The sequence below is a fragment of the Ursus arctos genome, unplaced genomic scaffold (assembly GCF_023065955.2).
Source record: "Ursus arctos isolate Adak ecotype North America unplaced genomic scaffold, UrsArc2.0 scaffold_4, whole genome shotgun sequence".
NCBI lineage: Eukaryota > Metazoa > Chordata > Mammalia > Carnivora > Ursidae > Ursus > Ursus arctos.
The window spans coordinates 38,800,628-38,828,185 of record NW_026623056.1 but is presented as its reverse complement, the minus strand read 5'-3'; the positions used below and the strand labels follow the sequence as shown (position 1 = coordinate 38,828,185).

The window sequence follows — 27,558 nt, the reverse complement described above, 5'->3', positions numbered from 1 at the left end:
ATGAACCACAGATCACCAATTGGCAATTTCTATTTTATGGAACACTGAATTAGAAATAAGAGATGGACCTCATACTTTAGAAGATTCCTTAAATTTCAGATCTCAAAATTACTATAAGTGGTCTGTACCACCTTATGAAATAAATCACCAAATTTTAAAATTAGACTTCAAAATTCCTACATAGTTTTCTCTTTTCAGGAAGACATTTAGATTTTTTTTTTCATATTCCTCCTGCAAAATACGGTAAAACCTGGACATTATATGTAGAACAAACATAAGATTCTGAAAAATGGAAAGAAAGCAGACTAAATATGAACCTCAGACTGTAAGGAACAACACTGTGGTTAGTTTTTGGGTCTTCTCTTTGCCTCCTAGATCTCAGACTTAGAAATGAGTAAATCAGCAACCTGGAAACAGCAGTAGGTGCAGATATAAAATGGACCAACCAGAGCCTACTCTCTCTAGCCAAATGGCCAAGAAAGAGGTGGCCTAACAAGACAAAACTTTTGGGAGAATATCCTAACCAAACATCACAGGAAAAAATCTGTGGTCCCAATAGTTTCACTGGAGAACACTACCAAACATTTAAAGGATTACTACCATACACATTATCTTCCAGAAAATCGAAGAGAAGACCTCCTAATTCAACATTGTGAAGCTAATATTATCTTGATACTAAAACCAAAGATATCACAAAAAAAAGAGGAAAAAGCAAGCTAAAGACCAATGATCCTCATGAATAAATGGACATAATTTTTTTTTTTTAAGTAAGCGCTACACCCAACATGGGGTTTGAACTCAGCCCCAAGAGCAAGATTTGCATGCTCTATCGAGTGAGCCAGCCAGGTGCCCCTAGGCACAAAATTTCTTAATAAAATATCTGCAGATAGAATTCAACAATATATAAAAAGAATTATACACCATGGGGGCAGTATTTCAAGGGTGTAAGTCTGATTCAATGATTAGTAATCAGCCAATGTAACCCACCATATTATAGGCTAAAGAAAAAAAAAATCACAATCATCAATCAATGCAGAAAAACATCTGACAAAATTCAACACCCATTCATGGTAAAAACTTACGAAGAGTCGGAACAGAGGGGAACTTCCTCGACTTGACAGAGTATCTAAAAATACCTACAGGTAGCATACTTAATGGTGAACGATTAAATGCTTTCTGCCTCAGACTGTGAATAAGGCAAGGATGTCAGCTCCCAGCGCTCTATTTCCATGTAGTACTGGGTGTTCTAAACAGTGCAATAAGGCAGTAAGAGGAAATTGGCATAAAGATCAGAAAGAATGAAATAAAACAACCTATTTGCAGATAAAATTATGTCTACATAGAAATTCCCAAGAAATCTATCAAAAACGTCTAAAACTAATAAGTGAGGTCACAAGATAGGAGATCAACATCTGAAAAGCAACTGTATTTCTATGTACTAGTGTGAACGTGTGACACCAAGATTAAAAACAAAATAGCACTCTAAAATTATACTAATGTACACTTATTTCCCTTATTTTCTAGGATTTTGTGTGAGATTTTTAAAAGATTTTATTTATTATTTATTTGAGAGGGAGGGTGGGGAGAGAGAGAGAGAAGCAGACTCCCCTCTGAACAAGGAGCCCGATGTAGGACTTGATCCCAGGACCCTAAGATCACAACCTAAGCCTAAGTCAGATGCTTAACTGACTGAGCCACCCAGGCAGCCTTTGTGTGAGATTTTAATAAAATATTTCTACCACCAAAAAAAAAAAAAAAAAAAAAAAAAAAGCATTAAAAATCACTTAAGAGGCATCAGGGTAGATCTGTCGGTTAAGCATCCGATTCTTGATTTCAGCTCAGGTCTTGATCTCAGGGTGGTGAGATCAAGCCAGCAGTGAGTCTGCTTGAAAATCTCTCTCTCCCTCTCCCTCTGCCCCTCCCCCCTGACTTGCTCGCTCTTTCTCTGAAAAAAATAATAATAAAAATATAGTCACTTAAAAAAGGGAAATACTTGGTATAAATCTAACAAAACATGAACCTGAACTGCATGTTGAAAATGATACAATGCTGATGAAAGAAGTCAAAGCTCTAAATTCATACTGTGTTCACTCACTGGAAGACTCAACAAAGATGCAGATACTTCCCAAACTGATATAAAAGTTTAACACAATTGCTATTAAAATTTCAACAAGATTTTTTGTAGATACAAAAAAATTATTCTAAAATATAGAAAGATAAAGGAAATAGAATAGCTGAAACAATTCTGAGAAAGAAGAATAAAATGGGAAGAATTAGTTGACCAGACTTCAGAACTCAATGGCCTCCATAATCAAGACTACAGCACCGGTGGGGAGCTAGACAAACTGATCAGCAGAACAGAACACCCAGAAACAGATCACACAAATACACCCAAGTGGTTTTTGACAAAGGTCAAAAGCAATCCAATGGGACAAAGCTTTTGCAACAAATGGTGCTGGAGCAATTAGACATTCACAGAAGGGAAAAAAGACCTTGATCTACGTCTCACACCTTATATAAAAATTAAGCCCAAATGGATTACAGGCTTTAATGTAAAACTATAAAACTTTTAGAAATAAATAGGAGAGAATCTTTGGGTCCTAGGGCTAGGCAAAGAGTTCTTAGACTTTGACAGCAAAGCAAGAGCCAAAAAAAAACAAAAAAACAAAAAAACAAAAACAAAAACAAAAACAACCCATAAAACACCTGATAAATTGGACTTCAACAAAAATAAAATCTTTTGCTCTCTGAAAGACCATGTTGAGGGGATGAAAAAACAAGCTACGCAATGGAAGAAAATATTTGCAAAGTACCTGTCTGACACAGGACTAGTGCCTAGATGACTATACAAAGGACGCTTAAACCTCAAGAGGACAAAAGCAAAAAATCCTATTCAAACATGGGCAAAAGACATAAAGAGATATTTTGCCAAAGATGACATTCAGTTGGCAAATAAACACAAAAGACGTGCTTGTTACACGAAACTACACTAAGCTGTCTCGGACCAGATACACACACACAAAAATTAACTCCATAGGGTTAGAGACTTACTGGTTTATACCCTCTGCCCTTCAAGCCCACAGAACCTCTAACTGTCCATGTTGTAGGAAAAAAAGGGGTCAAATATGCCCTTAGTTATTTCTCTATTTCATGCTAATGAGAAAAAAATAAGATCATATGTTAAAAAGAAATTCAAACCAGCATCTCCTTCAACCTCCTTTTTCTTCACCCTCTTAATCCTCTTCTTGAGGACCTTCATGAGGAAATTAGCAAATTTATTGTTTTCTCCAAGGGCTGCTTGGAAACCAGCATAGAGTGCTTTTTCTTGGTCCTGGAGCTTGGCAATTTCATTCTTTTTCTCTTCCATCTCTTTAAGAGTTTCATTTATTTTCCACTAAATGAACAAAAATAGGAATAAGTGAAAGTATTTCGGATAAACCAGGTTCAGAGAACAATGTATATTAGAGTTCACAACATTTTTTTAACCTTCTTCATAGAAGTTTACATTTCTGATGTTTGCAGAGCCATCCATTTATTTGGTTAAAATTTTATAAGTCTTTTGTAAAAATCAGTTAAGTTCAGAATCGGGTAAGATCAGCTTTTTAATGTTTAGCTTCCTCAAAAATCTAAATTAAGTGAATTTTTTACTGTCAGCTAATATTTTTGCATGTGTGGTCTCAAAAACAAAAGATGTTTTTCATAAGAACACATGACAACTAAAACAAAAGGACACCTCATCTCTCCTTGCAGCAGATATACCTTAAAAATGATGTTACTCTTCAGTATGTAATATCTATTTGATGGAATCCTTTTCCTTCAAGGCAAAAGTTGGATGGTATCATTTATCTCTTTAAACTTAATATACATATAACAAACAAAGAAACTTATTTCCTATGATACTCAATTATATATTACCATTAAACTAGCTACCATATTTGAGAAACCAGCCAATTTCTTTTCCAAGTATGTTCATAAGGATAACGTATAATCAAAACTCAACTTTCTATGGTAGCTAGTGACAATAAAAAATACTTTGAAATTTGTAAACTAAATAGAGGGCTCACTTTTGAAAACTTATTTTCCTATCATATAAAACATCAAATCAAATTCATTGTAAAATCTGATTCACTCCTCTCTGACCAAGCATACCAAAAGCAGAGCAAGCAAGAATAAGGAGGGGGTGGGGGTGGGGGTGGGGGAGGTGGAGAGACAAAAGACAAGAGAGGAGGACTAGAACAGGGGAAATTGAGAAGATGAAGAAGGAAACAAAGAATCAAGCCTCCTCCATAACTGAAGGACACAGCCAGCCAGCATTCTCCTGCCCGTTCATACCTGCATATCCTGCTCTTCTTTGTCTAAAGAATTAACGCGCTCTTGAAGTACGTTCTCCTGTTTTTCAAAATTCTTGAGGAGAAGCATTTCTTGAAATAATGTGACATGGTGAAGGTCAGATAATTTCATCTGAGTATCTAGTTTCAGTTTCTGATGCCTCAGGACACGGAGTTCTGCATCAAAAGTGACTATCAGTTCTTTGATCTGAGGTGGAAAACGATTTGACGGTATGTTAGAAGTTAAGAAAGGCAAGTGTACTTTTAAAACTATCTAACAATCCTAATTTGTTTAGGTGAAAGCATTTTCTCGTTATACTGCTATTATGGAGAAAGAATTATATGGGCTCCCATGTATATGTGTAGTCCTATAAATCAATTTATCAACGTTATAAAATTTATATAAATTTATTAAGTGGTAGGGATTCTGTAACTACTAGTCCTTCCAGCTATTTCTTTACCACGATTAAGCCATCAATCAAGAATGCCCTTCTTGCTGTACTATCCGGTTTAAATCAGAGACTAGGAGTTCCTTGTGCGTAGTGTTTCTATCTGCCTCTACTTTACCCCACGGTGTCTCTACATTGCCTTTCATACAGGAAGCACGACATATTCCTCTCAACTTCTGATTTTGAAAATTTTCAAACATTTCAAAAGGTGACTTAATTTGTGACAGAGCTGGGTTGAGAACGAAGTATCCCAAGTCCTGGTCTAGACCTTCTCCCCCTGCCATCTCAGTGACTTTAAAGGCTCAGTTCTGCTCTGATTTTGACACAGCTTCTCCCTCACCCCATCCCAAAGGCCATGAAGAGATGAGAGACAGTCCCGGGGGCTGGTTTTCCTGAGAAAACTAGGACAGTAGGTAGAAGACAAACCATTCTACGTTTGTCACTGGGTCATGCATGATGGGGGACCTCAGCAGTCAAGGACCTGCGATGAGGGAGGGCCCGGCCTGTGGCTGAGGAAAAGGAAGAGATCTGTGTGTTTGGGACAGTGAAACTACTGCTAAAGGATTTGAGAGCTTAAGAAAAAAAAAAAAAAGGAGAAAAAATTTAAATGTTTACTTATGTATAGTTGTAGCCTAAGTGGTCTCCTCTTTAATGTTTGTTCAACACGTTTGAATTATTTTTAAATTTTGAGGCAGGGCTATATTTGTTCAGTGTAACACCATCCCAAAACTGTACCACATAGGTGTTTAAGTTCGTAAGGCTCACACTTGTTTTGATCTCACTCACCTGATAGCCCGTAAGCTTTATGAGGATAGAGAATATATCTGGCTCAAGTATTATTGCATCCCTGCTACCTACCTAGCACTGTTCCTGCACAAAGAATGTCCAATACATGTGTTAAGTGGATACCAGAAATAAATTAGTTACCATTAAACCAAACATTTTATTGAATATCTACTATATGTCTGGCATTTTCTAGACACTGCAGGGGAATCAAAAGATGATTGTATGTGGCCCTTCTCTCAAGAACTGTGCAATAGAATTTGCAAGACAAAACTAACACATATGAGCACTGAGTGATGTACACAGTTTCTGAATCATTCTACTGTACACCGGAAACTAATATGACACTGTATGTTGGTTATACTTCAATTTAAAAAGTTAACACACATGAAACAGCAAGAAAGATAAGTGGAAAACATGAGGTGCAGCTTATAGGTGCAACTGGAGGTTAGCCAAAAGAAGAGTATGTCATGTGGACAGAAGATTCTGGAGAAGGTTTGGAACTAGGCTGGGTTTCGCATGATGACTCACATTTGAGAGGAAATCATTGCAGGTGGGAGGAAATAGCAAAGGAGAAAGCAAATACAAAATTCAGAATGGGGGTGAGGAACGGGAGTGGGGAGAAGCAGGAAGAGGGAGAAAGCAAGGCTGGATGAAGTAGAGAAAATGAGTGAAGAATACATTTGGGGAGCTCGAGGGGGTTCCTTCACAGGGTGGAGCCAGACAGACACTGAGGAGGGGAGCTCTACACGGTTGGCAGCAGGGAGCAAAGGTCCTTTTCCTTCCAGATTCAGAACACCTCCTGTACAACTGGCCCCAACCTGGATTGGTTTCCTAGAAATAAAAAAAAGGTGCCGTTCCAGGTCCAGAACAACTTTGAAGCCAGCCATCACCATAAACACTCCCGCCAAAGAGGCAAATCACACATTAGAGAAAGAGGAGGATGTAAAAAGCAGAGGGTGCCCCATTTTCTCCGGCAGGTTTTTAAATTATGTTCCATCCGTCATCTGAAAACTGCTCCATCACTTCCCCTTTACCGAGACTTCAGTTAGATGCCAATTAACGTGGATTTGCCCTTAATTCTTAACTTTTCCCAAAGCAAAACGTTTAAGACTCTCAAGTTCTTGGGCAGAGCACAGTAATTATCAGAAGGCCGGGGATGGGGAGGAAGCTAAGCCTTCAGGGAGTTGTGGGCCGGTCAGTGCTTAGGAAAGATTATCGTAGAGAAAATTTAAATCAGTAAATAAGAAAGTAGATGTTCTTCTCTGCTCTCCTCTCTTCAGCTTTAAAAAGGCAGTGTCATCCCTTACCCTGTTGGTCAAATACTGTTGCATGTACAAGTATTTAATCTCATCCCTTTTCATAATCTCCAGCTCTATATCAATTGGATCTGCTTTTTCAAATTCCAGTAACTTTGCAGTATCTACACAGAACGCTGATGCCTTTGATGATCTAGACAACGAATCTCTTGTCGTCAAATCACCGTCCTTTCTAGAAGAGAGTCTGAGGAATCCTCCACCCGAGCCTGCAGACCCTCCCTGTTCCAGCTGGGAGGACGTTTCATCCTGAATCTTCATCTGCTGTCGCTTAAAATTTAGGAGAGTTTCCTCATCATACTGAAATCTCTTTTCTGGAACTTCTTCCGGGTGTATCTGGGGGACTTGGGGAATAGGAATGTGCTTGGATACGTGAAGAGTTGACTGTATGTCCTTCAGTTCTTGAACCAGGCACTGTATCTCCTCAATGACGGCCACTTTAAGGTCACGAAGAGAGAGGATACATTTGTTCATGTTCTTTTTCTTTGAATGGGCCTGAGAGAAAGAACAGAAGGAAACAAAATGACAACTGATTCACAAATGACATTTGAAATATGATTTTGGTCCCTTGACTGGTATGCCTAACAAAAATCCAAGAAAAAAAATTATCTGATCATTTCTATTCACTACTAAGTTATTCTTTTCTCTAGCTTTTAGGCTGTTTTCCATTTAGCTTCTCCAAAAGAGGAAGACAGCGTGGATGTGAACTCTGGTATCCCTCGGCTGGCTTGTAGGGCTCAGTTCTGCTGTCCTCTTCTGACCAACCAGAAGTCCTTCCTGAAGGCTTGTATTCAGCCAGAGCCTAGAGAGGGGAAGGTCATCTTTGGCGAGGAACATATACATATGACTGTCTATCCCTGATGGAAACTCAAATTCCACGGGCTTAGACACATTAGGGTTGCCCACTGAGGGCCAACCAAAGTTTAGCCCATTTTTATTCTGCATTTTGGCCACATTATTCCTGTTACTCCTTGTGCAGGCAATGTCATGATCCTGAATTTCTGTATCATGCACACCAAGAGATTACAGGATACTTTCTTGGTTCCTTCTCCATTTATCTAAGCCAAACTATGCCCCCTGCTTCAAGCCCAAGGAGCCATAGTGGTCCATTGCTCCCTCATTACCAGCTGTTTCCAAAATGCTCTTACCAGAGCCTACAGGTACATGGAACCCTAATCCTGTGTACAATTAGGCAAATGAGATGGTCCAAAGGCTATTAAGAGTTACTTTGCATAAATATACAGGTTTAAAAAAAAGGATCAAAGGCACTTCTCCAAATTGACAGTAATACTATAGTAGTAGGGGATTTTAACATCCCACTTACATCGATGGATACATCACCCAGACAGAAAATCAACAAGGAAACAGTGGCTTTGAATGACACACTAGACCAGATGGACCTAACATATATACATATATATATATTTTTTCAAAAAAATGGAAATATCACACATCCTTTTTGACCACAATGGTATGAAAGTAAAAATCAATTGCAAGGAAAAAACACAAATACATGGAGGTTAAATAACATGCTACTCAATAATGAATGGCTCAACTGAGAAATCAAAGAGGCAGTAAAAAAAAAAAAAAAAAAAAAAAAGAAAAGAAAAAGAAAAACAGTCCAAAATCTTTGGAATGCAGCAAAAGCAGTTCTAAGAAGGAAGTTTATAGTGATACAGGCCAACTCAAGAAACAAGAAAAAGCTCAAATAAACAACCAAATTTTACACCTAAAGGAGCTAGAAAAAGAACCCAAAAAGGCCCAAAGCTAATAGAAGGAATAAAATAACAAAGATTAGAGCAGAAATAAATGAAATAGAAACAAATTTAAAAAAACAAAAGATCAATGAAACAAAGAGCTGTTTTTTAAAAGATAAAAATGATAAACCTTTAGCTAGACTCATCAAGAAAAAGGGAGAGGCCTCAATAAATAAAATCAGAAATGAAGGAGGAGAAATGACAACTAACTCCACAGAAATACAAAAAGATTGTAAGAGAATGTTATGGAAAATTATATGCCAACAGATTGTTTAACCTAGAAGAAATTAATAAACTCCTAGAAACATACAACCTAAACCTGAATAAGGAATTGAAAATCTGAACAGACTAATTATTAGCAATGAAATTAAATCAGTAATCAAAAAATTTCCAAAAAACCAAAGTCCAGACCAGATGGACTCACAGGTGAATTTTACCAAATATTTCAATTAGAATTAATACCTATACTTTTCAAACTCTTCCAAAAAATGTAAGAGGAAGGAAAGCTTCCAGGTACATTTTATAAGGCCAGCATTACCCTGATACCAAAACCAGACAAAGCCACTATAAAAATAATAACTACAGGCCAATTTGTCTGATGAACATAGATGCAAAAATCAATAAGATACTAATAAACCAAAATCAACAATACATTGAAAAAATTATTTACCACAATCAGGTATTATTTATTCCAGGGGTGCAAGGATGGTTCAATATTCACAAATTAATCAATGTCATATATCCCACTAACCAGAAAAAGAATGAAAACTATATGATTATCCTAATAGATGCAGAAAAAAACATTTGACAAAATTCATCATCCATTCATGATTAAAAAAAAAAAAAAAGCTCCCAACAAAGTAGGCTTAAAAAGAACATGCCTCAACATAATAAAGGCCTTATATGAAAAACCCACAGCTAACATCATAACTAAATGGTGAAAAACTGGTCGCTTTTCCTCTGAGAGCAGTAACAAGACAGAGATGTCCACTTTCACCACTTTTATTCAACATAGTACTAGAAGTCCCAGCCACAACATCAGACAAGAAAAAGAAATAAGAGACATCCATATTTACTTCCATCCAAGGAAGAAATAAAACTGTCACTATTTGTAGATGACAGGATACTATATATTGGAAAAATCATGAGGAGACCACCAAAAACCTACAAGAACTGGTAAAGTAATTCTGCAAAGTTTCATGATACAGAATTAATATAGAGGAATTTGTTGCATTTCTATACACTAATAACAAAGTAGCAGAAAGAGAAATTAAGAAAACAATTTACAATTGCACCAACAAGAATAAAATACCTAGGAATAAACTTAACCAAGGAAGTGAAAGATCTGTACTCTGAAAGCTATAAAACATTGATGAAACAAACTGAAGAAGACACAAATAAATGGAAAGATATTCCATGCTCACGGATTAGAAGGATTAATGTTGTTAAAAATATCTATACCACCCAAAGCTATCTACAAATTTAATGCAATCCCTATCAAAATACCAACAGCATTTTTCACAGAACTACAACGAATAATTCTAAAACTTATATGGAACCACAGAAGACCCCCAAGTAGCCAAAGCAATCTTAAGAAAAAAGAACAAAACTGGAGGTATCACAATCCCAGATTTCATGATATTCTACAAAGCTGTAGTAATCAAAACCATATGGTACTGGCACAAAAATAGACACATAGATTAATGGACAGAATTGAAAACACAGAAATAAACCCATGCTTAAATGGTCAATTAATCTACAACAAAGAAGGCAGGAATACACAATGGGAGAAATATAGTCTCTTCAACAAATGGTGCTGGAAAAATTGGACAGCTACGTGCAAAGGAATGAAACTAGACCACTTTCTTATACCATACATAAAAATGAACTTGAAATGGATTAGAGGCCTAATGTGAGTCCTAAAACCATAAAATTCCTAAAAGAAAACATAGGCGGTAATTTCTTTAACATCAGCCATAGAAACATCTTACTAGATAGGTCTCCTAAGGCAAGGGAAACAAAAGCAAAACTAAACTGTTGAGACTACACCAAAATAAAAATGTTTGGCATAACAAGGGAAATAGTCAACAAAATCAAAAGGCAGCCCAGTGAATGGGAGAAGATATTTGTAAATTATGTATCCAATAAGGAGTTAACATCCAAAATATACAAGGAACTTATACAACTCAACACCAAAAAAACCAATCCAATTAAAAAATGGGCAGAGGACCTGAATAGACTTCCAAAGAAGACATTCAAATGGCCAACAGACACATGAAAAGGTGCTCAATAGCACTAATCATCAGGGAAATGCAAATCAAAACAATGAGATATCACCTCACACCTATCAAATGGCTAGCATCAAAAAGACAAGAAATAACAAGTGTTGGTAAGGATGTGGAGAAAAAGAAATCCTCGTGCACTATTGGTGGGAATGTAATTTGGTGCACCGACGGTGGAAAATGGTATGGAAGTTCCACAAAAAATTAAAAATAGAGCTACCATATGGTCCAACAATACCACTTATGGGTATTTATCTGAAGAAAACGAAAACACTAATTTGAAAAGATATATAACACCCACATGTTTACCGCAGCATTATTTACAATAGCCAAGATATGGAAGCAACCCAAGTGTCCATCCATAGATGAATGGATAAAGAAGAGGTGGTATATACATACAATGAAATATTCATCTATAAAAAGGATAAGATCTTGCCATTTGTGACAACATGGATGGCCCTAGAGTGTATTATGCTGAGTGAAATAACTCAGAGAAAGACAAATACTATATGATTTCACTCATGTGGAATTTAAGAAACAAAACAAAGAGAAACAAACAAAAAAAACCAGACTCTTAAATACAGAGAACTGGTGGTTGCCAGAAGTAGGGTGGGGGGATGGGTGAAACAGATTGGAAATGAGAGGTACAAACCTCTAGTTAGAAAATTAATAAGTCACAGAGATAAAGTACAAAGTACAGCATAGGGAATATAGTCAATAAGATTGCAGTAATGTTGTTTAGTAACATGGTGACGACGCTTAACTGTGGTGAGCACTGGGTAATGTATAGTTTTGTCGAATCACTATACTGTATACCTGAAACTAACATAACACTGAATGTTATATTTAAAAAAAAAAAAAAGGCACTTCTCCAAGCAGTCTTACAAAACTTACCTGAATGATTACTACCTATAATGCAAGAACACTGTAACAAAATGGAGATGTTCTACATACTTAATAAACGTTTAAAGCATTATGTAAACTCAAAATCCAGCACCTATGCGAATGAGGAGACCTCTTTGAAGCACCTGGAGGACTGAGAATTAAGCTTAAACGAACAAACCTAAGCCAGCCTGATGACTGTCAGTCTCACCTCTTTGAGGAACCGTCTTTACACACTGACACTTTCTTCTTAATTTTCCAAATAGCACACATATCTCAACACTGACCACAGGGAAGGGGAATATATAATATGCTATTTCAAAAAAAAAAACCTTGATACTTCAGTGATTTTTAATTTAGTCATGATCGTAATGACCGTTTATTGACTGGGACCTTCACATTAACTTTATGAGGTAGACTAGATGGGTCTTATATTGTTAATTGGTATTAATACCCCTTTTACAAATAATATCACTGAGGCTTAGGGAAATTTACAAATCCAGCAAAGTTTACATGGCTATTAAGTGGCAGCGATGGGAACTGAATTCTGATCTGACTTGTAGAATAGTGTGCTCTACGTTATTTTATGCTGTTTTAATGAGATGGATTTCAGTGTAATGTAGTTCAAGACATCATACCCATTCATCATCTCTACCTAGATTATGAAATTTCTGGTTGGATGCCTGGCAAATTGTAGTCAAAAAATATTTCTCTATGACGATGGACGGAACATGATAAATGAATCAAGAATTACCTTAGATGAACAGCTCGAAAAACAATCTATATGGTCACTATGAAAATGTTCAAAATGTCTGCTTAAACAGAAAGGCATAGCTATGAACTATGAAAATTTATTTATGGATATAATTTGTCATAACAGGATCCTTTGTACTGCTGGTATGTACTGCATCTTTGGTGAAACTGAAAAAGACTCTCAAGATACTTTACTTTCATTTGTCAGAAAAATATAAAATATTCTAATATATTAGATCTGTGGTATGATTGGCACTCTTTTTGATGTGATGCCTTGTAACGTGCAAGCTGCATGGCCATAGGAGGTGACCATACACCAAAGTCTCAGAATGGTAGTTCAGATACCCTCTGAGTCTCAATGTGTGAAAAGTTACTTGCCCGTCAAATTAAGGAATTACTATGACAGGGAGAGGAGACTTTAGCAGGAAAATGCAGATGAGAAATCAGGATAATTGGAAGCAGTTTGGCAGAATGCAGATAAAATTTTTAAAAAGGAATATGTTAATTGGTTATTATTGAGACACCTACAAAATGTATAAGTCCTAAAAAAAGAAAAAGGCTAAACAATGGCTGACCCTTCCCCTAAGTCTTTGGCAATCCAAAGCAGCCAAAAACTATATCCAACAAGGACGTGTTTGAATTTCAGAAATTCGAAGTCTATAAAATATAGTACTTTCACCCATGAAATATATTGAGCCAAGTAATTAACTTGAAGCCTGGTTCTGCCATATTAGCTAAATAATCACAGACAAATCTCTTGTCCTCTATGGGCCTCAGTTTCCTCATTTGTAAAAAGGAGGCAATCTAAATAATCATGAAGAACTTTCCCACTTCTAAATTTCTATAATTATATATCCTTATAGACCATCTAGTGAAATGGGTGATTTCAGCAGAATTCCATTAAAAACTCAGGGTGCCTCTCATTGTCATGAAAGCTGTGGGTAAGTACCACGGAGTCTAGGTGTCCCAGTTCCTCTTCCTTCTTGGCAGCATTTATTCTCATGTGCTCAGGTATCTTATAGTCTGAGGCTGTCTTCAGATTGAAGTCTCCCATATACAACTGGGCCTCCTTGATGGCTTGAACATCTTTGGGATCTTCAAAGTCATCCTGAGGTTTACTCTTGTACCTATCAGAAAAACAGACAACCCAGCCACAAATGTAACAATAAACTTTAGTTTGTCTACCATATACGTGTGTGTGTGTGTGTGTGTGTGTGTGTATACACACACACACACACACACACACACACGTATATATAATCAAATTCAGTCATATAGCAAAAGTATAATTCTGAGTCTGTGGTACTACTTTTATCTGTAAAGCCCAAGCATTTTTTTTAAGTTAATGACTACAGACCTTCCTCAACTTACAATGGGGTTATGTACCAATAAACCCATAGTTGAAAATATAAATCTCATGCATTCAATACACATAACTTATCTAACATTATAGTTTAGCCTAGCCCACCTTAAACATATTCAGAACACTTACGTTAGCCTATAGTTGGGAAAAATTAATACAAAGCCCATTTCACAAATAAGTGTTGAATATCTCATTTAATTTACTGATTACTGTACTGAAAGTAAAAAAAAAAAAAAAAAAAAAAACCAGAATGATTCTAAGTGTATTGATAGTTTATCCCCAACACTGTGTAGCTGGCTTGGAGCTGTGGTTCACTGTTTCTGCCCAGTATCATGAGAAGTTATCATACTGCATATACAACTAGCCTGGGAAAAGATCAAAATTCAAAGTACAGTTTCTACTGAATGCATATCACTTTCACACTATTGTAAAGCCAAAAAAATCAAGTCAAAGCATCTTAAGCTGGGGACCATCTGTATTTTTACAGCACCTCAAGCAAAGTCGTAGTGAAATAAATAAAACCCAATTACCAGATGGTGCTGAAATAATCTGAATCATTTTTAGGCTTTCATTCACTTCTAAGTGATTTATATCAAGATGGTTATTTATTCCTTCAACAGACATTAAGCCATAGAGATGGCGTGGGTGTATTTTAATCAGTAAAAACTTAGTTTACCTTTTTTTAAATAACAGAAGTGATTGTCATAAAATTTTCAAAAAATTCCATGGAAATGATGGTGTGGAGGTATTAAAGGAAATAAATCAGGAAGGCTGAGAATAAGACAGAAAGCCATGAGCAAACCAGTGATAGCAATTTTAAAGGAAAAATCAGACCAGAGAAAATGGTGCAGAATATCCCCAGGGGAAGGCTATAAAAAAGATTGGATATGATCTTATCAGTAGAGGTCCTAGGAAGCTCCAAGCACAGACATCAAAAGACCCAACCTACCTAATTCTTTAAAGTGAAGCCTGTCAGTCAATATGAACAGGTACACATAGCTTGCAGTCAGCCCTTTAGGAAAACAAACACATACAATAGCAGAGGAAACATGTGTTATCTAATGTATTAATCGACAATTATTCCTTTGTGTTAAATAGCACTAAAAGGAAGGATTAATTTCTTAAAAAGGAAAGGAAGTGAAGAAAGAGGAAGGAAAGAAAGAAAAAGGGAGGGAGAGAGGAAGGGAGGGAAGGAAGGAAGGAAGGAAGGAAGGAAGGAAGGAAGGAAGGAAGGAAGGAAGGAAGGAAGGAAGGAAAGGAGGGAAGACAGAAAGAGAGAAAGGAAAGAAGAAAAGAAAGAGCAAGCAGATACTTCAGCTCTGGCCATGTGAGGGAAACAAGGCCCATAATTATACTCATGCTATAAATAACTAGAAAACTGAGCAAAAAAACATGAAACAACTATGTTCAGACATTGAAATAACAGGCAGCGTTGGACTGTAATTCATGTGAGAAATGAAACGAAGTAACTAATCCTTACTATCTCTGTTTCTGCATGGAAGAAAGTACCAGACTTGGAATAGTGTTGAGATCTAAAATATTAGTCTGGTAATCTCAATGACTAAGGTTACAAAGATGCGAGTTCAAAGAAGCCAGAGTGGTTAGAATTTAGTGGGAAAAAATATCAGAGCTACACATAAAACAATGCCTTCCGAAATTCACATAGGGCTCTCTTGAGTTTTTGGCCAAGTATTAACCTATACCTGTGTAATGTGAAACATCATGAAGATAAGTAAAGAACATCTGGGGAAAATACAATTACTGGGAAGCTGTAAAACAAGTAATTTTCATAGTTTACACATGGCTGGAAATCACTCATGAGTTCGTCAGCTAGAGAGACCTTATTAAAGGTAGGGAACACTCAGTAGAGACCCTTCAAAGGTAGGAAAAACAAAAGATCTGAACATCATCAATCACCCAGTCTTCACTGACATTTATAGAAAACTACACCAAAGAACACAAGAAAAGATATTCTTTTTCAAGCACACATTGAATTTTCATGAAGATAGACTGTATGCGGGCCCATACAACTCCCATAAATTTATAAGAAATTAAACCATGCAAACTATAGGGAAATTAAATAGCATACTTAAAAACAAACTATGGGGCACCTGGGTGGTTCAGTTGGCTAAGCCTCTGACTCTTGAATGTGACTCAGGTCATGATCTCAGGGTTGTATTATCAAGCCCTGCATCCAGCTCTGTGCTTAGCACTGAGTCTGCTTGAGATTCTCTCTCTCCCTCTTCCTCTCCCCCCACCTGCTCTCTCCATCTCTCTAAAATAAATAAAATCTTCTAAAAAAATAAATCATAATCAATAAGAAATCACAAGGGATATTAGAAAATATTTTGGACAGGGGCTCCAGGGTGGCCCAGTTGGTTAAGCTTCTGCCTTCGGCTCAGGTCATGATCCCAGGGTCCTGGAATAGAGCCCCATGTCAGACTCCCTGCTCAGCGGGAAGCCTGCTTCTCCCTCTTCCCCTGGCTTGGGCTTTCTCTCTCCCTCTCATTCACTCTATCGTTCAAATAAATAAAATCTTTAAAGAATATATCTTGGACAAAATGATGCTGAAAATATATCAGAACTTGCGAAACGAAGCGCCGTGTTTCATTTATACTTTAAATTTATACTTCAATTTATATTTTAATTATAATTTAAATAATTTAATTATTTAAGTTTAAATGATTTTATAATTTATAATTAAATTTATAATTAATAAATTTATAATTAAATAATTATAATTTAAAGAGAAGTATAAAATCAAAGCTTACAGCTTCAACTTAAAACTTACGCAGCAAGAATTAACTAAACCCAAATTAATTAGAATAAAGGAAATAATACAGAACAGAAAAATCAATGATATAGAAAGCTGACAAGCAATACTTCTAAAAATCTATGACCAAAATTAGTTCCTTGAAAAGATCAATAAAATTGACAAGACTTTTGCTGTAATGATCAAAAAAAAAGAGAGAAGATACAAATTAATGATATCAAAAATAAAACAAGGGACAATGCAACAGATACTACAAAAACTAAAGTAATAAGGCAATAGTATGAACTATTTTATGCCAATAAATTTGATAACCTAGATAAAATGCACAAATTCCTTGAAAGATACAAATTACCAAAACTGATCCAAGAGGAAATATAGAATCTGAATAACACTATAACTAATGAAAAATCAGAATTTGTATTTATAACCTCTCAAATAATATTCCATGTCCAGTTGGCTCATTGATAAATTCTATCAAATATTTAAGAAATAAATAATATGAAGCCTACACAATCTTTCAGAAAATAGAAGAGATAGGAAACCTTATCTTGTTTTATGCAACTAGTCTTACCCTGATAACAAACCAGAAAAGATATTACATAACAATAAAACTAGAGACCAATAGTCTTTATTAAAAAGACACAAAAGGCTGTAACAAATACCAGCAAATCAAATCCACAATATATATTTTTGGATAATATCAAAAGCCTATTTTTCTAGTTTATTGAGATATGATTGCATATAATATTGTATCAGTTTAGGGTGTAAAACATAACAATTTCATACATCTATCTATTGTAAAATGTTTGCCACAATAAGTTTAGTTAATATCCATCTACGTAGTTATAATTTTTCTTGGATGAAAATTTTTAAGAGCCACCCTAGTAGCAACTTTCAAATACACAACACAGTATTGTTAACTAGTCATCATATTGTATATTACCTTTCCAGAACTTTACTTATAAATAGAAGTTTGTACCATTTGACCACCTTCACTCCCAACTCCCCGCCTCTAGGAATCATCAATATGTTCTGTTTCAATGAGATCAGATTTTTTAGATTCTACATGTAAGTACTGTTGCAAATGGCAGTTTTTCTCTCTTTTTAAGGCTGAAAAATATTCCAGTGTACATATGTACTGTAACTTCTTTATCCATTAAACCATTAATGGAGACTTAGGTTGTTTCCATGTCTCAACTATTGTTATTAATGCCTCAATAAATATGGGAGTGCAGACATCTCTTCAAAGACCATTTTAGTTTTCTTTGGCTATAAACCCAGAAGTGGGATTGCTGGACCATATGGCAATCTTATTTTTAATATTTTTGAGAAACCTCCATACTGTTTTCCATAGTGGCTGCACCAATTTATGTTCCCATCAATAGTGTACAAAGTGCCCTTTATCCCACATTTTTGCCAATACTTGTTATCTCTTGTCCTTTTGATGATAGGTATTCTGATAGGTGTGATCTCATTGTGGTTTTGATTTGTGTTTCCCTGATTATTAGTGACATTCAGCACATTTTCATGTACTTAATGGCCTTTTGTAGGTCTCCTTTGAAAAATGCCTATATACATCCTCTGTCTACTTTTAAATCTGTTTGGTTTTTTGCTATTAAGTTGTAAAAGTTCTTTATATATTTTGGATATGAACCCTTTATCAGATATATGATTGTGAATACATTCCCTAAGCTGCCCTTTCATTTTTGATAGTTGTTTTTACTATACAGAAGCTTTTTAGTTTGCTATATAGTCCCACTTGTTTTTGTTGCCTTTGCTTTTGTTGTCAAACCTAAAAAATAATTGCTGGGAACAATGTTGAGCGACTTACCACCTGTGTTTTCTTTTGTGGGTTCAGGTCTTACATTCAAGTCTTTAATTCATTTTGCGTTAATTTTCATGTATGGTGTGAGATACTGGTCCAGTGTCATTCTTTTGCATGTGGCAGTTCAGTTTTCCCAACAGCATTTATTGGAGAGACTGTCCTTTCCCCATTACATATTCTTGGTTCCTTTGTCATAAATGGACAATATAAGCATGGACCACTTATTTCTGGTCTATTACATTAATTGGGTCTCTTTTTATGCCAATGCCATATTGTTTTCATCACTATAGCTTTGTAACATAGTTTGAAGTCAGGGAGTATATTTCTAGCTTTATTTTCCCTTCTCAAGATGGCTTTAGCTATTCAGAGTTTTATATGGATCCATGCAATTTTTAGGATTGCTTTTACTATTTCTGTGGAATTTTGATAGGGATTACATTGAGTCTATAGATTCCTTTGGATAGTACAAACATTTTAACAATATTAAGTCTTCTAATCCATGCATGAAATGTCTATTTATGTCTTCAATTTCTTTCATCAATGTCTTATTGTTTTCACTGTACAGATATTTCATATGCTTGGTTAAATTTATTCCTAAATATTTTATTCTTTTTGGTGCAATTATAATGGGATTGTTTTCCAAATTTCTCTGATAGTTCATTGTTAATATATAGAAACAACTGATTTTTGTGAATTTATTTCATCTCGCCACTTTACTGAATTCATTTATTAGTTCTAACAGTATTTTGGCAGAGTCTTTAGGATTTTCTATATGTAATATGTCATCTGCAAATAGATAGACATACTTCCTTCCATTTAGATTCTTTTTTTTTCTTGCCTAACTGTTCTAGCTAGGACTTCTACTATGTTGAAAAGAAGCAACAAGAGTGAACATCCTTGTTCCTGATTTCAGAGGGAAAGCTTTCAGCTTTTCGTCATTGAGAATGATGTTAGCTGTCAGCTTGTCATATGTACCTTTATTATTTTGAGGTATGTTTCTACTATATCCACTCTGGTGAGAATTTTTATCGTGAGTAGATGTTGAATTTTGTCAAATGCTTTCCCTGCATCTCTTGAGATGATCATGTGATTTTTGATGGCTTGTACAATCACAAAGTTCTGAAAGACAGCTGAGTTCAGGCCAAGCTGATATAGTTTATGATGGCAACATAGGAAGACTTTGAACTCCACTGTTCCACAGACACACTAAATCTACATTTATTTATAAAGCAATTTCCTCCAAAGAATAACTGAGGGCTGACTTAACAGCTTCAAAAGATAGACCACACAGAGAACAGCAAGAGAGATGAAGACACAGTAACAAAGGGAGCCACCACTCCTGATGCTATGAACTGCAGTGAGAAATATAGGACTGAGGGACCATGAGCAGATTAGTTTAAAGCTGCAGTTTAAAAGGGCATCTGGAGAGAGGAGTTAAGATGGAGGAGGAGTAGGAGCACCCTGGGATCGCCTCATCCCTCAAACAGAGCTAGATTAACATCAAATCATTTGGCACACGCAGGAAATCAATCTGGAATTGGGAGAATGATTTACATGGTCAAAGGGAGAGAACATGGAAAGAACGAGGCATGTAGACTTGAACTGGGGGGGAGAAAAGCCATGGTGCTGCAGTGGGGAAGGAGCCCTTTCTGCAGAGAGAATAGAGAGAGGGAGAGAGAGAGAGTACCACGTTAGCTTTGCACAAGAAAAACACCTCCCAAAACCACTGACTGTGGAGTTGAAAGGAAATGAGTATTGCAAATTTCTGCAAGCAGTGTGTGGAGCTCTAATTCTGAGGGTTTAAAAGTCCGTGACTTTCCCTGGAGTCGAGCCATGGTGGGTTCTTCTAAGGAAAAGGACAGCTCAGGCCTGGGGGTGGAAAGCATGGTACAGGGATCCTCTGTGTCACACTGGGAGAAAACATTTCCCTTCCTGGCGTACATTTGGAAGAGAGTATATTGACTCTCCAAGGACAAAAGATGGCACAGGTGCCATCAAGTGGCCTTTCGTCTGCAGGGGACAGAGGTGCATGCAAAGGACAGATAACTGATCGCAGCCTTTCACTGTGCTTTACCATAGGCTTTGGGCACCTATGCAGGTGTGTGACTGTTTTTCTGGGATGAAACAGCACCAGACAAGGCGAGGCTTTCTCCTGGAGGAGGGGAGCAGGTCCACACCATGACAGGTCATTTAAGATTTGGAGTTTTGAATCCCAGCTGCACACCAGAGATAAAAGGCAGGAGAGCTGTGGTGCCAGGCACACCAACAGCCCCAAGAACAGGGATCTGACAAAAGCCTGGGACACAAGAGCGGAGATTGTTTACTCTTTTGTGAGGACTTCTTGAACAGCAGCAGGTGCAAGATCTCCTGTCCTGGGAGGAGAGAGTGCAGTGGCACCATTTTCTCCCTTGCCACCAACACAGTCAGACTTCAATGAGAAACACAGCACCCCCAGGGGAGGTGGGAGCCATTTATAACAAACCCCACCCGCCCCCACCCTGCAAGTTCATGATTACTAGGCAGATCTGACTGTGAGGCAGAGCAGCAGGTGCTCCCCCAGAAGACCAACATAGGTACCCCACATGCACCAAGTTCACTGTTCACAGAGTGCTCCAAAGTGTCAGCTTCAGTTCTGGTGGAACTAGGACCAGCCTTCTTTATTTTTTTAATTTTTTTTTTTCTCTTTGGAATCAGGTTTATAGTTTTTTGTTTGTTTGGTTTTTGTTTTTTTGTTTTTTTTTTCATTTCCTTTTCTCTTTTTTTGGATCAGGTGTCTTCCCTCCCACCTTTCTTTTTCTTTGGAATCAGACTTATAGTTTCTTGTTTGTCTGTTTGGTTTTTTGTTATTGCTGTTCCTTTTCTTTTTCTCTCTTTTTTTCAGATCAGGGTTGTTTTTTCTTTTCTTTACCAGGCTTATTTTAAGAAACAAATCAAAGCACACCTAGTTAAAGGCCCAAACACTCCCCACTGTAAGCAAGGAGGAACTCTGCATAGGACTGACCTGTGGAAAAGAGCAGCCAAAACACAACAGCAGAGTGCACACAACATATACTAGAAACACTTACTGAAGTACCAGGCCCTGGGCAGTGTATGATCCCTTCTTAATATACTCTCAGGAACAGGAAACATACAGAATGAAAAGACAGAGGAATTCTCCCCAAAAGAAAGATGAAGAAATCATAGCCAGGGTCTTTCTCAAAACAGATATAAGCAATATATCTGAACAAGAATTTAGAACAACAGTCATAAGAATACAGCTGGGCTTGAAAGAAGCATAGAAGACACCAGAGAAACCCTTCCTGCAGAGATAAAAGACCTAAAAACTAGTCGGGCCAAAATAAAAAATGTTATAACTGAGATGGAAAACCAACTGGATGTAATCACAGTGAGGATGGAAGAAGCAGAGGAGTGGATAGGCGATACAGAAGATAAAATTATGGAAGATAATGAAGCTGAAAAGAAGAGGGAAAGAAGGGGCGCCTGGGTGGCACAGCGGTTAAGCGTCTGCCTTCGGCTCAGGGCGTGATCCCGGCGTTAGGGGATCGAGCCCCACATCAGGCTCTTCCGCTAGGAGCCTGCTTCTTCCTCCCCCACTCCCCCTGCTTGTGTTCCCTCTCTCCTGGCTGTCTCTATCTCTGTCGAATAAATAAATAAAATCTTTAAAAAAAAAAAAAAAAGAAGAGGGAAAGAAAACTATTAGATCATGAAGGTAGATTTAGGGAATTCAGCGATTCCATAAAGTGCAATAATACCCATATCATAGGAATTCGAAGAAGAAGAGTAGGAAAAAGGGGCAGAAGGTTTATTTGAACAAATTATAGCTGAGAACTGCCCTAATCTGGGGGAAAGAAACAGGCATTCGAATACAAGAGGCACAGAGATCTCCTCTCAAAAATCAACAAAAACAGGTTAACACCTAGACATATCATAGTGAAACTTGCAAAATACAAAGATAAAGAAAATTCTGAAAGCAGCTAGGGATAAATGTTCCTCAACCTACAAGGGTAGGCACATAAAGTTAGCAGCAGACCTGTCTACAGAAACCTGAAAGACCAAAAAGGACTGGCATGATATATTCAATGTGTTAAATGGGAAAAATACATAATCAAGAATATTTTATCATGTAAAGCTGTCATTCAGAATAGAAGGAGAGATAAAGAGTTTCCAAGACAAGCAAAAACTAAAGAAGTTCATGAACACAAATCAGCTCTGCAAGAAATGCTGAAGGGGACCCTTTGAGTGAAAAAGAGACCAAAAGCAACAAAGACTAGAAAGAATAGAGACAGTTGGGGCGCCTGGGTAGCGCAGTCGTTAAAGCGTCTGCCTTCAGCTCAGGGCGTGATCCCGGCGTACCGGGATCGAGTCCCACATCGGGCTCCTCCGATGTGAGCCTGCTTCTTCCTCTCCCACTCCCCCTGCTGTGTTCCCTCTCTCTCTGGCTGTCTCTCTGTCACATAAATAAATAAAATCTTAAAAAAAAAAAAAAAAGAATAGAGACAGTCTACAGGAACAGTGACTTTACAGGTAATACAATGATGACTACATTTATATCTATCAATAATTACTCTGAATGTAAACGGACTAAATGCTCCAATCAAAACACATATGGTATCAGAATGGATTTTTTAAAAAAAAGACCCATTGATATGCTGTTTACAAGAGATTTGTTTTAGACCCAAGACACCTCCAGATTGAAAGTGAGGGGGTGGAGAACCATTTATCATGTTAGTGGACATCAAAAGAAAGCTGGAGTAGCCATATTTATATCAGACGAAGTAGATTTTAAACCAAAGACTGTTAATAAGAGATGAACAAGGGCACCATATCATAATAAACAAGAAGATCCAACAATTGTAAATATTTATGTCCCCAACTTGGGAGCAGTCAAATACCTAAATCAATTAATAACAAACTTAAAGAAACTCATTAATAATAACACAATAATAGGTGACTTTAACACCCCACTCACAACAATGGACAAATCATCTAAACAGAAGATCAACAAGGAAACAATGGCTTTGAATGATACACTGGACCAGATGGACTTAACAGATATATTCAGAACATTTCATCCTAAAGCAGCAGAATATACTTTCTTTTCAAGTGAACATTCTCCAGAAGAGATCACATACTGGGCCACAAATCAGGCTTCAACCAGTACAAAATGACTGAGATCATACCATGCATATTTTCAGACTACAATGGTATGAAACATGAGGTCAAACACACAAAAAAAGTTGGAAAGACCACAAATACATGGAAGTTAAACAACATCCTATTAAAGAATGAATGGGTTAAATAGGAAATTAAAGAAGAAATTTTTTAAAATACATGGAAGCAAATGAAAATGAAAACACGACAGTCCAAAACCTTTTGGATGCAGCAAAGGCAATCATGAGCAGGAAGTATATAGCAATACAGGACTTCCTCGAGAAGAAGTCTCAAATATACAACTTAACCTTACACCTAAAGGAACTACTCTACAACCCACCAATTGCACTACTGGGTATTTACCCCAAAGATACAAATGCAGTGATCCGATGAGGCATCTGCACCCCAATGTTTATAGCAGCAATGTCCACAACAGCCAAACTAGAAAGAGCCCAGATGTCCATCGACAGATGAATGGATAAAGAAGATGTGGTATGTATATATACAATGGACTACTACTCAGCCATTAAAAAAAAAATGAAATCTTGCCATTTGCAACAATGTGGTTGGAATAGAGTGAAATAAGTCAACCACAGAAAGACAATTACCATATGATCTCACTGCTATGTGGAATTTAAGAAACAAGGCAGAGGATCATAGGGGAAGAGAAGAAAAAATGAAACAAGATAAAACCAGAGGCAGAGACAAACCATATGGGACTCTTAATCATAGGAAACAAACTGAGGGTTGCTGGAGGGGAGGGGTGTGGGGGGATGGAGTAACTGGGTGATGGACACTGGGACTGTATGTGTTGTAATGATCACTGGGTATTATATAAGACTGATGAATCACAGACCTGTACCCCTGAAACAAATAATACATTATATGTTAATTAATTGAAATTAAATTTTAAAAAAATAAAAAAAAAAAATTTAATTTAATTAAAAAAAAATAACCCAAATAGCCAAAGCAATCTTGAAAACAGAAAAGCAAAGCTGGAGGCATCACAATTCCAGACTTAAAGTTATATTACAAAGCTTTAATGATCAAGACAGTATGGTACTGGCACAGAAACAGACACATAGATCAATGGAACAGAGTAGAAAACCCAGAAATGAACCCACAACTACATGGCCAATTAATCTTCAACAAAGCAGGAAAGAACATCCAATGGAAACAGTCTCTTTAACAAATGGTGTTGGGAAAACTGGACAGCAACATGCAAAAGCATAAAACATGACCACTTTCTTACACCACACACAAAAATAAATTCAAAATGGATGAAAGACCTAAATGTAAGACAGGAAACCATTAAAATGCTAGAGGAGAACACAGGCAATAATCCCTTTGACATCAGCTGTAGCAATTTCTTACTAGATAGGTCTCCTGAGGCAAGGGGAACAAAAGCAAAAATAAACTATTGGGACTTTACCAAATAAAAAGCTTCTGCACAGTGAAGGAAACAATCAACAAAACTAAAAGGCAACCAATGGAATGGAGAAGATATTTGCAAATGACACATCTGATAAAGGGTTAGTATCCAAAATATATAAAGAACTTACACAACTCAACATCTGAAAAATAAATAATCCAGTTAAAAAAATGGGCAGAAGACATGAATGGACATTTCTCCAAAGGAGACCCACAGATGGCTAACAGACTCATGAAAAGATGCTCCACGTCACTCATCGTCAGGGAAATACAAATCAAAACTACAATGAGATATCACCTCACACCTGTCAATGGCTAAAATTAACAAGCTAACAACAGATGTTGGTGAGGATGCAGAGAAAGGGGAACCTTCTTACATTGTGGGTAGGAATGCAAACTAGTGCAACCATTCTAGAAAACAGTATGGAGGTTCCTCAAAAGTTAAAAATAGACCTATCTATGACCCAGCAATTGCACTACTATGTGTTTATCCAAAGGACACAAAAATGCTGATTTGAAGGGGCACATGCACTCTAATGTTTATAACAGCACTATAAACAATAGCCAAATTATGGAGAAAGAGCCCAGATGTCCACTGACTGATGAATGGATAAAGAAGAAGTGATTATCCATCTATCCAATGGAATATTACTTAGCCATCAAAAAGAATGAAATCTTGCCATTTGCAATGACATGGATGGAGCTAGAGAGTATTATGCTAAGTGAAATAAGTCAGAGAAAGACAAATACCATATAGTTATTATTTTTTTAAGATTTTATTTATTTGTCAGAGAGAGAGAGAGCACAAGCAGGGGGAGCGGCAGGCAGAGGAAGAAGCAGGCTCCCCTGCTGAGCAAGGAGCCCAGTGTAGGACTCAATCCCAGGAATCTATGGTCATGACCTGAGCCGAAGGCAGACACTTAACTGACTGAGCCATCTAGGCATCCCAGATAGTTTTGTTTATATGTAATGTCTTTACAAAAAAACCAAAATATGGCAGCAACCTAAGTCGCCATCCACAGATGATGGATTAAGAAGATGTGGCATATATATAATAGAATATTCCTCAGCCATAAAAAAGAATGAGATCTTGCCATTTCCAACAACATGGATGGACATAGAGGGTATTATGCTAAATGAAATAAGTCAGAGAAAGACAAATACGATATAATTTCACCTCTATGTGGAATCTAAAAAACAAATGTACAGGAAAAAAAAAAAAAAGAAAAAGAAAAATTAGACCCATAAGCACAGAAAACAAACTATGGCTACCAGAGCAGAGAGGGGTTGGGGAAAGGGTAAAATGGGTGAAGGGGAGTGGCAGATAGAGGCTTCCAGTTATGGAACATGTAAGCTACAGGGATAAAAGGTGCAGCATAGGGAATATAGTCAATGGTATTATAAGAGCATTGTATGGGGACAGATGGTAGCTACACTTATGAGCATTGCATAATGTATAGAGTTGTCAAATTACTATGTTGTACACCTGAAATTAATGCAACATTGTACGTCAGCCACATTTCAATTAAAAAATAAACGTTAAGCAGTTAGCATATTACACCCAGCAATTCCACTCCTAGGTATCTACCAAAGAGACTTGAAAACACATGTCCACACAAAAATACACAAATATTAATAGTAGCATTATTCATAATACTGAAAAAAAATGGAAATAACCTAAATGTGTTTCAACTGATGAACTGATAAATATGATATGGATTGTTTGGTCATAGAAAGGAATGAAGTGCTGATACATGTTACAACCTGAATGAAATTTAAAGTCCTATGAAGCAAAAGAAGCCACAAAGACCACAGAATCCATGTCTATAAGATGTCAGTAGACAAATCTATAGAGACAAAAAATGATTGTTTAAGGTTAAGGGACCCCTGGGTGGCTCAGTCAGTTAAGTGTCCAACTCTTGACATCAGCTCAGGTTATGGTCTCAGTGTCATGAGATCAAGACCCACATCAAGCTCCACGCTGGGCGTGGAGCCTACTTAAGATCTCTCTTCCTCTCCCTCTGCCCCTCCCCCCACCCCCACTCACACTCTTTCTTAAAAAAAAATAAATAAGTGGTTGATTGGGGCTAAGAATGGGAGTTTGAGGAAATGAAGAGTGACTGCTAATGAGTAGGGTTTTTTGTGTGTGGGGGGGGGATAATGATATTAGAAAAGAGTGGTAATGGTTGCACACCTCAGAATATACAAAAAAACACATTGAATTGGACATTAAATGAGTGCTATATGATATGCAAATTATATCTCCATAAAGTTGCTATAAAAAATTAGGAAATAAAGATAAGAAAAAAGAAAGAAAAAATCCTGTAAGGTCCATAACCCTATCACCTAGAGACAACCACTGTTACATTTTATTGATACTCTCCCAAATTAAACTGTTGCCTTATGTGCTTTTTCATTAATAATATACTATAAACATCTTTTCATGTCAATAAACCTGCCCCAAC

General features: G+C 36.8%; 1 protein-coding gene across 5 annotated transcripts in view; it reads right to left on the bottom strand.

Moving 5' to 3' along the window:
- Positions 1-27,558, bottom strand: part of CFAP44 (cilia and flagella associated protein 44) — a 148,018-nt gene that overhangs the window by 18,853 nt on the left and 101,607 nt on the right. For 4 of the 5 annotated variants that reach the window (XM_057306749.1, XM_057306750.1, XM_048215189.2 and 1 more), the window contains 4 exons: positions 13,500-13,677; positions 6,871-7,371; positions 4,333-4,536; positions 3,199-3,394 (listed from right to left, as the gene is read on the bottom strand). In XM_057306749.1, the coding sequence (XP_057162732.1) occupies positions 3,199-3,394; positions 4,333-4,536; positions 6,871-7,371; positions 13,500-13,677 (1,079 nt within the window). Of the gene's footprint in view, positions 1-3,198; positions 3,395-4,332; positions 4,537-6,870; positions 7,372-13,499; positions 13,678-27,558 lie in introns of those variants that run through there. The other variant, XM_044382012.3, reaches the window with a different exon arrangement.